Source organism: Montipora capricornis, chromosome 10, assembly GCF_036669925.1.
Source record: "Montipora capricornis isolate CH-2021 chromosome 10, ASM3666992v2, whole genome shotgun sequence".
Classification (NCBI taxonomy): Eukaryota; Metazoa; Cnidaria; class Anthozoa; order Scleractinia; family Acroporidae; genus Montipora; species Montipora capricornis.
Window position 1 is genome coordinate 44666264 of NC_090892.1, and position 15000 is coordinate 44681263.

At 39.5% G+C, this 15000-nt stretch overlaps 2 protein-coding genes across 4 annotated transcripts in view; both read right to left on the reverse strand.

The window, feature by feature from the left end:
• Positions 1–15000, reverse strand: part of LOC138019759 (mucin-like protein) — a 76422-nt gene that overhangs the window by 1284 nt on the left and 60138 nt on the right. For all 3 annotated transcript variants that reach the window (XM_068866634.1, XM_068866633.1, XM_068866635.1), the window contains 5 exons: positions 14123–14245; positions 10103–10231; positions 8246–8355; positions 7943–8058; positions 6490–6861 (listed from right to left, as the gene is read on the reverse strand). In XM_068866634.1, the coding sequence (XP_068722735.1) occupies positions 6490–6861; positions 7943–8058; positions 8246–8355; positions 10103–10231; positions 14123–14245 (850 nt within the window). The remainder of the gene's footprint in view (positions 1–6489; positions 6862–7942; positions 8059–8245; positions 8356–10102; positions 10232–14122; positions 14246–15000) is intronic.
• LOC138018885 (uncharacterized) lies at positions 10413–11574 on the reverse strand. The gene has a single exon (XM_068865560.1). It carries the CDS (start codon positions 11421–11423, stop codon positions 10413–10415), a length of 1011 nt encoding a protein of 336 aa, XP_068721661.1. The 5' UTR covers positions 11424–11574.

Here is a 15000-nt window from a genome sequence, read left to right on the forward strand (position 1 = left end):
TTGTATGACGACTTGCCCAAGAAAAGTCAAGTCCTGTTGGACGGGGTTACTACCTGGATGGGTGACCGTTCGGCAATATCCCGAGGTTTACAAGCTGGGCAGTCAGGCTGTTTGGCTATCCAGCAAAAAAGGCTACCGTAACTGTTATCCCACATACCTGACATTGCATTAGATAACACATGCATTCCATAAATGTTTTTAATAAAATTATTAGCAACAAGTTAACAGTCAAAATACTTAGTGTGATACCTTAATTACTGAACAAATACTAGAAAAGGGTACAAAAAAATTCTCCCCACAATGTACTACTTTAAAATACTCCGTCGATGACAAAACAGGAATCGGATGCACCTAACTTATCTTTCGAAAGGCACTGCCTTTCTTTATCAGGGTTTCAGTTACTAGTATTGACGCCGGTTTACAGAGACACTACAATATGAATAGTGATATATCGTGTAATATGATACAGTAATGAAGAAAAGGAATTAATTTAACGGACTTAACAGATGCGGTTTATTATTAATAAATACTAAAATACTTATAATAACAACAATAGAAACGATAAAAACTAAAATGATATAATGCTAAAGAAATATATAGTTAAAGAATGGACTACATTTCATCTTTCTTAGTAAGACCTAAAGTTTCAAGGGTGTTACCTGACTAAACAGCGACCCACTCTTTCTGTCATTTCACGACAAATGGCAAAACCTCCTCTGTCAAACGACAACGGTTAACCCGCCACTCACAGAACAGTTCAAAAAAGCGATTTCTGTGTCACTACTCCCTTACTCATTACATGAACAGCAATTCAAAAACGTTATCGTCATGGTACAATGCAAACGTTGCCATAGACAATACATTGGAGAAACCAAACGAAGACTCAAAGACCGTTTTAACTAACACCGCAGACCAGTCGACAAACCTACCAACGTCTCCAAGCCTACCACAGTTCCTCACTTATGATCAAACCGCCAACGACATTTCACTTACTCCACTTCAACTCATTCGTTCCAATCGAGATCGTACGGCAACGCAAGCAAAAGTACACCCTATAAACACCGCTAACACACAAAAAAGATGAGATTTAGTGGTCATCAATCGTGCCTCCCACCTCAGTGACCCGGGTTCAACTCTGGTTCGGGTCGTATGTGGGCTGAGTTTCAGTCGATCTCAATCGGACTCCGAGGGTTTTTCTCAAGGTATTCCGGTTTTCCTCCCTCCTCAAAATCGACTCCCGGCCCATTCCATCAGGCTGTGGTGCTGTGCTCCGAGGTCATACATGGGTCGTGTTCAGGGGCTGAGCGCCTAGCCGGTAGCACAGCTCCTTCGGTCCGACCTCGCTGAGCTGCGCCCTTAGTAATTCAGTCTCCGACTGCGAGTAAGGGCGATTGGCAGGTCAGATATTATGTATTATTTACCATTATATCATTTCAGTTTATTATATTGTACCGCATAACTTAAAGTCCCAGTAATACGGGCAACATTTTTCGTGCAACTTGTCGCGCAACAATGTTGCGTTTCAAGTTGAGATGGTTTGTTGCGCGTATTACCACCTTCTTGCGCAACAAATTTTGATGTTGCAAAAGTAGACGTAGCTTTTACTTTTTGCAACATAGAAATTTGTTGCGCTAGAAGGTGGTAATACGCGCAACAAACCATCTCAACTTGCAACTCAACATTGTTGCGCGACAAGTTGCACGAAAATGTTGCCCATATTACTGGGCCTTAAGGCCGGGCCTTCACAGACGAAACAAGTTGTTATCGATAACTAGTCGTTTTTACTTGCCGATATCAAAAAGTTATCGATGAAAAAACATCGTGTGTGTGAATCAAGTTATCGACTACAAAAGGCGAAAAATCAAGCCCTCGACAACAAAGTAGTTTTCCTTTTCAAAAGGAAAACTACATTTATCAATGACAAACTTGCCCGTTTTGTTATCGACAACTGCCTTTCTCCCGTCTGTAAACAAGTTATCTATTTTGCAGACAGCGGGCTCCCCAAGCTAAGTGTGAGCGAAAGCCAACACGGCCGATAAAAGACCTAAGATAAAAGACCGAAGAAAACTAGACGATCTATGAGCGTAGACTGGGTTACCTGTGGTACGTGTTACACAAAACCAGATGGGGTGGGTGTGGTATTGAACTGCAGCGTTCCAGTTAATTTCATCAAGTGGGGGGTCATGTAGACCATTTAAAGGGTCACTCAGACGTCCTGCTAGCAGTGGCCCTTTGGCTCACACGTTGAATTATTTTGTAATGTCCTGTTCCGTTTTGAGGTAGCTTTGGTAATAAATTCAGTTCAAAGATAACAAAACTAGCCCGCAAGCAGGCTATAACAAAACACGCTCTTGATGTAAAACTCACTCGTTTCTTCTCTAAGTTAAATAGTTTGCAAAAAAACTAACCATCCAATTGCTATGACGGACGTTTTCCCCCATGTCATACATGTCTTGCAGTTGCACTAAGCAAACGTTTATTCCACACACTAAAGAAGGACTAAACATGTTGTTTCCGCTTCATAATATGTACTTATTAACTGAGTGGGAGGGCTGGACGGGAAAATATTTGGTCCGAGCTCATGGTGTACGGACCGAGCACAGCGAGGTCCGTGCTCCATGACCGAGGGCTAAATTTTTTTCCTGTCCGGCCCGACCTAAACTCAGTCAATAAGCATTTTATATGGGCTTTTTACACTATTCATGAGCACTCAGTGTATGAAGTTTGGACAAAATAAAAAACAAAAATGTGCACAGAAAATCTAATATGTTGTTTGCATTTGCTTTTCTGGCTGTAACGTGAAAGCATGTGGCATCATGGGATAGCTGTGGACCCAGGTCTTCTCGGAAATGTCACGCAATGGCGTGACAGTGTGAATAGACAATCACTTTGAGAACTTCGCAGCGATTTTACAAATATTTCGCCTTTTACGCTCTCGTGCGACCGAAGTTTTCTTTCTTAGACTAGTATTTATCGTTTTTCAAGGTCTATTTCGCCTCAGAAAAGACATCAGCTGCAAACGTTTGTTTAGTTATATTAGTTATGTTGAATTGAGTACGTTTACCTGATCTAAATTTAACTAATGTAGCTTTTTTTATTGCTGACAGTTGTAAGCTAAGATCGGATAAAAGTAACGCAAGCTTCTAAGAGTGCACCTCATGATCTCGAAAACGAGCATGGTGACCCCCCTTTTTTTTGTTTTTGCCTTTGTGACAAAAGTAGATCATTACCTTTCTGCGTGGCAAGTTTAAAAAAGATCTGTACGTGGGAACTTTTTGGGCGCGAACGTCCTTAAAAGCGACGAAATCGGCCTCACGGGCCTGCGCGCACTTTTGTCGATCGAGTGAACAAACTACCGCCTGAGGTCGCTCTAAGGGCTCCCCTTGCTGTTGTTGATGGGTTGAAATGAAAGTTTAATCTTTGTCAATTGATTCTGAAGTGAAATTGTAACCATGGAAACATTTTATTAAGGAATATTTGACTCAATTTGGTGGGCTTCTCAGAATGGAGTGTGCAGCCTTGGGATTTTATAATACCGTTGGCAACCGAGTAATTGAAAAATGATTCAAATCGCGTTAAATCTGGAAAAACCCACACAGGAATGAAGCGACCCACAATGGCAACAAGTTAAAGCTTTTTAATAGATAATTTTTTCATATAATTATATCTTTAAGTCTTTAATGGGGATTTCCATACAAATACTTCTATTTTTGTCGGCCATGTTTGACTTTCCCTCACACTGAGCGCCTGTGTTTCGCATTGACGCAAACGATTTTTACAGTCAGGAGTTTTTCATTTCTTGTGGCTATTTTCCCAGGCTCCCGCAAAACGTACTGGTTGTCGACAACTAAACTTTTCTTATGTGAAAAAGCATTTTTCAAAGGCCCGGGAAAACGGATTTAACATTTGCTTCAACATCTGTTCGATTTTGTTGAACCATGTTCAACTCATCAACATCGATTCAACATGTTTCAATCGGAAACGGTTTCAACATCCCTAGGCTCAAATTTACCACCAAAAAAAGGAGAATAAATATAATCTGCGTAAAAAAACAGTAAAGGGTAATACCGAACGATTTATGACATCTTATGTAAATAGACTCAGTTTTAAACACAAAATAATGTATTTTCTCCGTAGTTTTTATATCATGCATTTGTAGTTTAACTAGTTTAATTTTTGAGGTAGATTTTTATTGAGCGTATAGGCGATCAGAATGTAACAAAAGATGTGTACTTTTATCTTTTGGCAATAAAGACTATTATTATTATTATACATTATTTATTATTATGTTCAACAAAATCTATATAACGTACGTTGAAGCAAATGTTAAAGCTGTTTGCCTGGGCCTTAAGGACGGTGCCTACTAATTCAAAGGTATTTTTGCCCCAGATTATGATTATGCAGGAAATGTAGATCTTAACAAGTGTTATTGAAATCCAAATAGAGAATGGGGGGTAACCACGCATTTTCCCAATATAATTCATGAATAATATTTGTAAAAAGCTTTAAGGTACAAAGCAATGTATTGCGTTCTTTCTCAAAGTGAAGCTTAATTATCTCTCAAAAATGCATAATTACCCCCAATTTTCTTTTTGGATACCAAGACTACTTACTAAGATGTACTTTATCCGGATAGTTTTAAACCGCGCAAAAATATCCCTGTATTAGTGAGCATCACCGATAGGGAATTCGAGTATCTAGAGATGCGCATAATGTATGCGCAATAACGATAGTAGGCACCGTCCTTAACTAGTTTAATTTTTAGGGTAGATAGGCGATCAGAATGTAACAAAAGATATGTACTTTTATCTTTTGGCAATATAAACTATTATTATTATTATTATTATTATTATTATTATTATTAGATATTATTTATTATTATGTTCACATTAATCTAACAGATGTTGAAGCAAATGTTAAAGCCTTTTGCCCCGGCCTTAACACTAACAGTTGTGTATTCAATTAAGTTGTCGGCTGAAAATGGTCGTCGATAACAACTTGCCTCGTCTGTGGAGGCCCTAAGGTTCATAACTGATGTCAAATGAAGTGCAGTCACTCGTGCAGTAAAAATTAATGGTCGATAGACCTTGACGTCATTTACTTAATAAGAAAAGAACTGAGCTAATGATGCATTTATCGACTGCAAGCACCTGTCACGAAGACAAAGTCGCCGAGTACGGATCAGGGCGAGAAGCGGGCCTCTACCCACCCAACCCCCAACAATTACAAGTTGATAGTCGTTCTTTTGGCTGGCCGTCCCATAATCCGTCTCTTTCATAATCCAAGATGGCGGCATAGAATATGCTTGCTTTGCAGGCTACATGAATGACTTTGTCGGATCGGCTAGCTGAACGTAAGCCAATCGAAAACGAAGAAATGTTTTAATTGAAATAACAATTGTTTTTATTGGCTCGACATGTACTGTAAAGGAGAAAAGAAGATTGAGGATTCTCGTGAATTCAAGTTCGTAAGAATTCCGGAGGGTGTAATTTGCAAGTTGCGGGTCAGAATTTCACTTAAAGATTTCCTGAAGTATCGTTGATATACCGGTAGTTTCAATTCAGTTCACTTTTCAGAGAGGTCCATGTTCGCGTGTAATGCAATCGACACCGCACCGGGTGGGAACACGTTGAGTAACTACTACCAATGAACTTTCAGTATATTTTTTGCACTGTCGAGTCGTGTAAGTGTGATAAAACAAAACCAAAAATGCTGCCGAAGAGCCGTCATTCACGATGTCCGCAATCTTTGCGCGTCAAGTTATTGCTGGGAAAACAGTAAAGTTCATCTGATCACTTAGACAAACAAAGGGCTTCGCTGTGGATTCCTGTGCGATCACGGAAGTTTGCTGAAAACTGTCAAAACTTCTTTGTACTCAGCGTTGTGTTCATTTATTTAGGTTTTCTGATCGCTAACGTTTACGGAACATAAATACATTGACTATTGACTTCCCATGTTCAACTCTCAACGTGCTCCGTCTAGTGTGTCCATTGCATTACACACAAACATGGACCTCGCTGAACACTAAGTCAGCTATTGAAATGGATCAAAACTATGAGCCCATGACTTGGAGCGAACAACAGCCTATATATCTGTGATATTTCTGTCACGGCGTTTCAGTTCACGGACCGACTTATCTTTCGATTGAATTTCCCGCGAATGAGACTCCCTAGGGCGCCCGATGATCAATCACAAGGAACTAACTTGACGTCATGGCGTCACCGAGCCGGAACTGCCTTTGTTTTTTGGCGGAAAAGATAGTCTAAAAATAGATCGGTCTGTAAAAATGCCGTGACGTAGGCTTACTATGGGAGTTGCTCGCTCCTACTCATGGGCTCCCGATTGAAACTATATCAACGGTACTTGAGGAAATCTTTAAGTGAAATTCTAACCTGCAACCTGCGACCTACGACCGGCAACCCGTGACCTGCCACCTTCAAATTACACCCTCCGTACGAAAACAAAATGTAGTGAATGAAGGGAACTCACCGCCAAACGAAGATGACAATGCAAACAACGACAAGCAGTGTAAACACTGCAACAGAAACACCAATCGCAATCAACTTGGTACTGTTGCTGCTTTCATGATCAGATTCCTGTACTTGTGTCGTCGGCAACGGCGTTGTATATGCAAATGTAGCTTTGACACTGGTAATGTTCGCTCCAATAGCGTTTTCAAGTTCTGACTTGAACGACACAACAATTTGAAGTAATGTGTTGCTTGGTAATACAGAGTGATTACCCGTGAAGAGTCCCAGGGGCTGCTGGACGTAGAAGGCGACTTGAAGAGAACCCGAAACGTTGCTAGGATAACCAGGAAGGAGATGTACTTGATCAGGCTCATACAAATCGAAAGTGGCTCTGAAAGATACCAGCAACGAGCAAAATGTCCGCATGTATTATATGTTAAACCTTTCAATAAGGGAATCCGATTTATTATTCCACTATTACGCCATTTTCTGGTATTTTGGCTTCTTCCTGCATTGACTCAGAATGATATTGATTAGCCGCGGGCGCGTGCGAATGACGAAAACAACTTGTCCTGGATAAACGAAATGACGAGCGACAGGTGATGACAGGCTACATTATCGGGGTTTGCATCGTGTAGAAAACAACTTTTTTTATTGAAAAAACTCTCGTTCCGACCATATCTGCTCTGTTCTACGCCTGTCAAACTGGGACACTGCAGTGTATTACCGTTTCTCTTTTTTTTCTCAGCGCGTGCGCGGGCGGAATTCAACAAATCCTGCAATCTGATTACTTCCGGGAGCGGGCGAAATTTTTCCATCCGGCCAGCTCACGGCTGGCGGAATCCTAGCCTTTGTTGCGTGAGCTGGTGTGGTGACCTTAAATTTCAATTTTTTTTACACCAATTCGTTTACATACAGAAGTTACGTTTCATTACACAAGAGGTGTGGAATTAGAATTCAAATAAAAATATTCCTCTTTGAAACGTTCTGTTTGTAAGTCGCTTTAATACAGCATTCGCTATCAAGCGCGGTGCGAGTCAACAATTGAAAAAGTGATTTCAGAGAGGAAGGGCGAGAGAGATGAAAAAAATAAATAAGTTATTTACCGGCTAAGGGTCCGTCCATATAGCGAAAATTTTTGACCTCGCTCTTGAAATAGCTGCCCTCGGCCTGCGGCCTCGGGCAGCATTTTCAAGACCTCGGTCACAGTTTTTCGCTATACGGACCTCCCAGATGGCAAATAACACATACATATTTTGCGCGTTTTCTTGACCTTGGTAAAATGGCGTAATAGTGACATAATAAAATGAAACACAAGGAGATACAATGAAAAATATATTATCTACCTACTGAAGCAGACACTGAACTAATACGTATTTGCTCAGTTTATATTTAAAGCCTGCATATTAAAGCATGTAAGGAATCCAACAATGACGACAACGAAGATGACGAGGATGATGGAAAGAACATACCTCTTTCCTCTTTGGTCTTTAAGTGCACATTCGCTTCTGCTGCTGTTACAGTAGGAGGATGTAACAGATGCCATTGTATCTTTAAAAGACTTGTCGGTGTTGAAGTCCCATTTAAACTGATCAAAGAAAGGACAATCCAAATTCACAGATTCAGTCACAATGGAGTGAACTCTCGGTGAATAGGGAGTTACATGAGCGAGGTAGTTTTTGAAACTGAAATCCTCAGCGTCTCATTTTGCTATTTAGGAAAAGAGGAACCTTAATCCAAAATAAGATGGTTACAGAGCGGCTTTATTTACTTACGTCGTCATCTGCTGTAAGTGACATCTCTACTGCCTGCTCTTTTTCTGTTATTGATGGCACCCGTGGTGGAGTTAGCGTAGGAACTGGAGCTGTTTGATTTTTAGCCAGACCTGTTCACAAAAGTAATGTGCATTCCTTAACAAAACGGTTTTCACTGCGAGGAGAAAGAAACAACGAGGAAAACAAAGAAGCGGACATACAAACGCAAACCATCATTGTTCACTTCAACAGTTCATTCAATTAAGTTACGAACAACTTGCAGGATTAGAACAGGATTGCTAGGACAAATGAAGATCCACTAGGTGATCTGCCCCCACTACACCTAGTTTTTGATTGATTATTGACCATTTTTGACATCATTTTTAGTTGGCTCTTGTTGGTCTTGACCAAAAGACATATTAGACTTATAAGTGAGGGTTTCATGTAGTGCTCAAATATCAGGGTCAATCTTTCGATTGTGTCGTCACGTATCGGTCAATTCTTAAGGCTTTCCAACGAAATGCATGGCACACTTGAATTTTTTCCTGAGACCCAAGACAGCAAAACATAGGTCATCCGGCAACTTACATGAAATTAGGCATGTTGGTATCCTACATTAATGCTCCGGCTATTAAATTTTTAAATGTAAATAATTGATTTTGTTAAAAAATTTTTAGTATGGCTGATAAAAAGAGTCTAAGGGTCTATAGCTTAAGAAAGGCACATAAAAATTTACCGGTAGTCTCAAAGATGTTTCACGATTCTAGGGACATATATTATATTGGTAGTTTGCACCAGATGCCAGAGTAAACGTGATGGTTTATAGATCAATACAGTTTAATGTCTTTTGGATATTAGACTGTGTTAATATGTTAGTACCGTAAGACCATTTTCTGATTTGTTTACCCCAATTGATGATGATGATGATAATAATGATAATAATAATAATAATAACAATAATAATAATAATAATAATAACGACTTTTTTGCAGTATATCCACGTGAATGGCGCTTCACCTGCAATGTCGAAATTAGTAAGAGTATCTAAAATAAAAAATATGTAAAAAAAAAAGAAATATCGAAAAACATGCGATCTTTTGTGGCTTGCGCTGATAAAAATTTGAAAGTATGCTGTACAAATTGTTTATGGTCTTTACAGTTTCTGATGGTAATGGGCAGTTAATTAAAACTTGACGCTACTCGATCTTGAAAAGTGTTTGATATCAAGGGTATTTTCAGCATTCTTCCTGCACTTGATCGCAGAGTTCTTTCATGCTTAAATCTTTTAACATCCAAGTACTTATAGGCCAGTTTCAGGATCGTGCAGTGTTTTCTGTGCGACTTCAGAGTATGCCATTCGAGTTGTTGTTTCGCAGGTAACCAGTTCAATTTGATGACATGAAGCCATCATGACACATATCCTCCAAATACAAAACTGGCAGCCGCTTTCGGTTCTTTCTCCATTTTTTTTGACTAAACCCAAAGGGATTGGATAGAGTACAAAATCATTATAAAATAATGATAAAACAAGAGACTGTACTACGATTTTACGATTGCTAAATGGTAGTATGTTTTTGAGTTTCCTCAGTGTACATGTAGCTAGGATTGCATAGCAGGAGGTGGTGCTGATCAATAAAAGGTTGTGTACACTGTCAATATGATCACCGTTGACGTTGAGATCTGTATCTGGTTGCAATCAAGCAATAGTTACAGCAGAGGAAATCGAGATAGACTTGCTGTCATATTGACAAGGCAATATCCGATACAGCTAGTCTTCTCATACCTCAAATGGTTGAATTTCGCTGTTTAAGTCAGTCTGTGTGTTTTACCCTCTTTGTAATTCCGCAAAAGAAAGAGTTAATTACTTTTATAATTTACCTCTGCATTTTCCGTCAATGAAGTATAGGTTATTATCACATTCGCATTTGTAAGATCCTCGTGTGTTCACACACTTGTGGAACTCGTCTGTGCAGCTGAACAAGTCTTCATCTATACACTCGTTAATATCTGTAATTGTAAAAGCATTCGTATTAAAAGAGATTTCTTAAAAGATAAAACAGTAAAAGCGAACGATAAAAACCGACGTTTCGGAGTAGTCATGACTCCATTATCAAGGTAAAAGTTTAAAACATGCAAATAACAGTATTTAAGCGATGTGGCGCGAAAATTAACATAATAGGTGCGAAGATTACAAAAATACTTTCGCACGAATAGAGTCCGATTGCACGTACAGGTTTGGCTTTAAAGTTCTTATATAAAGCATTTCATACAATAAGCAGTCAAATTTGTTCCTGCACTTCTTAAGAACTTCAAAGCATTTCAGTAGGTCCTGAGGGATCCTCCCGTGTACGTTCTTGCAATGTTTGGCAATGGCCGAGGACTGTTGTTTATGTCCTTTTACACGATTGTGTAAATGTCCGCGTGTGTATCCTATATAACCTGCATCGCACAGGTCACATTGGTATTTATAAACAACACACTGTTCATTTACGATCGATGGCTTTGCTTCTTTCACATTCAGTTCTTGATCAATTTTTCGGCTGACAAATACGGGCTGGATGTTGGTGTTCACTTTTAGGCTCAGATCCTTGAGTTGTCCTTTCACAAAATTTGCTGAGGTTTGGTCTTTAAATGGTAGAACCACTCGAATTGTGTCCGTCTCTTTAGTTGGCAATAATGGTCGCTGCTGGTCACAAACCTTTGAGTCAACGAAATTTTTGATGGCAGAGTCGATGAGGTGTTTGGGGTACTTTAAACGCGAGAATACTGTCTTCAATCGGTCACATTCGTCTGAGAAGTGTGACCAAGAGGAAGATAAACTATGTGCTCGACCCAGCATAGTTCGGAGTAAACCCTGTTTGTACCGATTGTCAACGTGACTTTGGTAATGTAAGAGGAGACTTGAATTCATGGGTTTTACGTACACCTTTGTCTCTATTTGGGGCGATCGGTTCAGTAACTGGATGCCCAAATAAGGGAGCATGCCATTGCATTCGGTTTCCATCGTAAATTTTACGGAAGAATGTGCCTTGTTAAGCGTGTTCAGGAAGTTGGATGCTGTTGCGATATTTGGCATGATAGTAAGTGTATCATCAACGTACCTTCGATAGAAAGAAGGGAGTTTACCCTCTCGCTCGAGGTTTTCCTCAATTGAAGACATGAACACATTAGCTAGCAGGGGACCAAGGGGGGAACCCATGGCCACACCATCCGTCTGTTCGTAAAGTGCTCCATTATACTGGAAAAGTTGTCCTTTTGTAGCTACACTGAGAAGGTCAACAAGGTCCGTTTTGGTCAGGTTCAGGTCATAGGTTGAATTAAACCAGTCGTTGTCAAAAGCTCTGTTCGCGAGTATCTCAATTGTTTCATCCAAGGGTACGTTGGTAAAGAGGGAATGTGAAAGAAGCAAAGCCATCGATCGTAAATGAACAGTGTGTTGTTTATAAATACCAATGTGACCTGTGCGATGCAGGTTATATAGGATACACACGCGGACATTTACACAATCGTGTAAAAGGACATAAACAACAGTCCTCGGCCATTGCCAAACATTGCAAGAACGTACACGGGAAGATCCCTCAGGACCTACTGAAATGCTTTGAAGTTCTTAAGAAGTGCAAGAACAAATTTGACTGCTTATTGTATGAAATGCTTTATATAAGAACTTTAAAGCCAAACCTGAACGTGCAATCGGACTCTATTCGTGCGAAAGTATTCGTGTAATCTTCGCACCTATTATGTTAATTTTCGCGCCACATCGCTTAAATACTGTTATTTGCATGTTTTAAACTTTTACCTTGATAATGGAGTCATGACTACTCCGAAACGTCGGTTTTTATCGTTTGCTTTTACTGTAAAAGCATTTATGGTATTAAAGATATCATACTCTGGTTTTCACTGGAGAGCAAACGAAAATTTTGTAGGGAGCTAGTCTTGAATATTGTTTACCTCAAGAAATCTTGGTTCTCAACCCCGTCCCTTAACTTAGGGCTGGGACCGAAAAGTCCTGGGGGAGCATCTCAACACGTTTTCGTGTTGAAAGCTATCCTTATGCTTCTGCTATAATGATGGCAAAAACGAAGACAAAGTAATCTAGCAGGCTTTTAGGGTTGAAACGGCCTTTAGTTATTTGCCGTACTGTATGGAAAATCTTGATGAACAGTTTTATCGCTTGGTTCGTCATTGACAGAAGTTGTAGTTTAAAGACGAGATGATTTACATAGAGTTGTTTTTGTAGTTTAATATTCAATAGGTGGAAACGGCCGGTAGTAGTTGCGTTTAAATAATTTTCACCGTCACCTATGATATCCTCCACAAGTGTTAACCGTGATGGTACCGGCCCGCAGGCTTTTCTCTGTAAACGGACCAAACGACTAGTTGTATTAATCATTACCTTAGTAACCACAAGTCGACTAAAAACTTTTTCCTATCTTCCTCCGTCGTGTAAGTTGAAGGAATTTTATCGTTTCACCTCGGTTCCTATAGGCTTATAGCGCTTGTCTTTGTCTAAGCCGAAGAAGAAGTCTGCGTAAGTTAGACGAAACGCGTCAGAGAATAAAACACGTTTTACAAGAACAATTCGCAGTGTGCTGCTCACTAGTTTAAGTTTAAAAATTAAAAGATATACGTAGTTTGAGTTAGTTATAGATGAGATAAGTAAACTTTAAAATCTAGTGAAGCTGTGATCATCGCATTTATGAACGCAATTTTTGCTGGCTTTTTAAAGCGGACCTCTTCTTGCAGTGGGGGGTTCGTCCGAACTCCCCCCCCCCCCCCCAAACCAACCCAGCCTACGGGTCTTTGGTAAAAACCAAGAAGACGTGAAAGCGACTTCTAAGCTTCATATGCCGGGACATTCCCATAGGACCTAAACTAGTTGGTCCCTTAGGAGAGGTTAAAATGTACAATGTACAATGCAATGGTTGCCATACACTGGAGACACCAAACGACGACTGAAAGATCGTTTTAACGAACCCCGCAGACCAGTTGACAAACCTACCGACGTCTGTAGGCCTGCCACACTTTCAGAGCACTTCCTCACTAATTATGACACCACCAAAGACATTTCATTTATTCCATTCGAACTCAATCATTCTAATCGTGATCAGTGTACGCAAGGCAAGAAAAGCATACCTCATAAACACAGCTAACACCTTTGAACCTTTAGATCTTAGTGACAAAGATGAAATGGAATCCGTTCTTTCCCTATATATTTCTTTACCGTTATATCATTTAAGTTTTTATTGCTGCTTTTATTATTATTATTATTATTATTATTATTATTATTATTATTATTATTATACCGCATCCGTTAAGTCCCTTAAATTCCTTATCTCAATTAAGTGTTGCAATATAACACACGCCATGTAATTTTCACACTGTAACGTCTCTGTAAACCGTAGTCATTACTTCTAAGGGCCGATTTACACGGTGCGATTTCTGTCACATACGACAAGCTTACGACAGGCTTATGACACCAACTGGTTCATGTAAATGAAACCTACAACTCGCTTACGATTGTCGTGTACCTCAGAAAAACTGGCGTAGCATGTTAAAACGTGTCTTGAAACACTGCGGCAATCGTTAAGTCATTTCGTGCGCTTGTCACACGCGAAGAAAATCTTATCGTGTTAACCTGCCCTAACTGACACCCTGATGAAGAAAGGCCGTCCCTTTCGAAGTATTGTCTTTATATAATATATTTCTTAACCGTTATATCAGCCTTGCTCTTTCTTTTTTCTGTTTTTTGCAAAGGTTAAAATTTGTTGGATTCCCAAGTACAGATTGTATATTGCCGGATTGAGATAACTGACATTTTTCCTTCGGTTAAATGTTTTCAGTTTTTTTCTTTTCAGCAAACATATACAATAGTAACAAGAATGGAAAGAACCTGATTACCTTGGCAATTTAAAGCATCTCGTCTCAATTTAAATCCGTTTTGACATAAACAATTGTAACCTCCTGGGGTGTTTGAACAAATCTGATCACAGCGATCGGTATCTGCTGCACACTCATCGATGTCTGAAAAAAAGAAGGAAGAGTACATGAAGCGATGATGTCATAGGTTGTCATGTGACATTAACTGTCATTGAATGTAGTTGTGATTGTAGTTACCCAAACACCTGACGCGCCCAGGCCTTAAGCACAAAATAAGTGTTTTTTTGTAAGACTTCAGAGTAAAATACACTGCGACTACTCAGTGATTCGAAGAAAACGCTCATTTAGCTAGTTTACATTTGATTTATTATTAAGTGTCATAACGTATGTTGAATAACGATGCAATGTTAGTTTCGATAGCATGGGTAGAGAATAAGAGGGCAGACAATAATAACTTGTAAATTAATGCACACATCGAGTCATGTTACAATAGAGTAAACGGAGATAACTTTCCAAAAATAAGATTTTTAGATAAAAGGAGGTGGCGCATCGTTTCCAAAACAATTTAGCCTAGCCTTAGCCTCATGATTAAACGATATTCAAACTGTAATTTCAGGAAACTGAATTTCGCGGACCACTTAAATTCCTGTTTTTTTCTCCGAAAGGAGCTCATTAGTTAAAACACAAAATTAATAAGTCCTCTTGATAGATAGTTGTCTCAGACTTACTTCTTATCATCTTACTGATGATCAGATGCGACATTTAGACACTACTACCATTGTCTGCCGCACTGGAATGCATACGAAACGCAAGCGAATACATTTCACTTCGATTAAGTAAAATGAGGATACTTGGTAGTACAGCCGTTCGAAATGTAGTTGTTCCGAAAAGAGACAAAA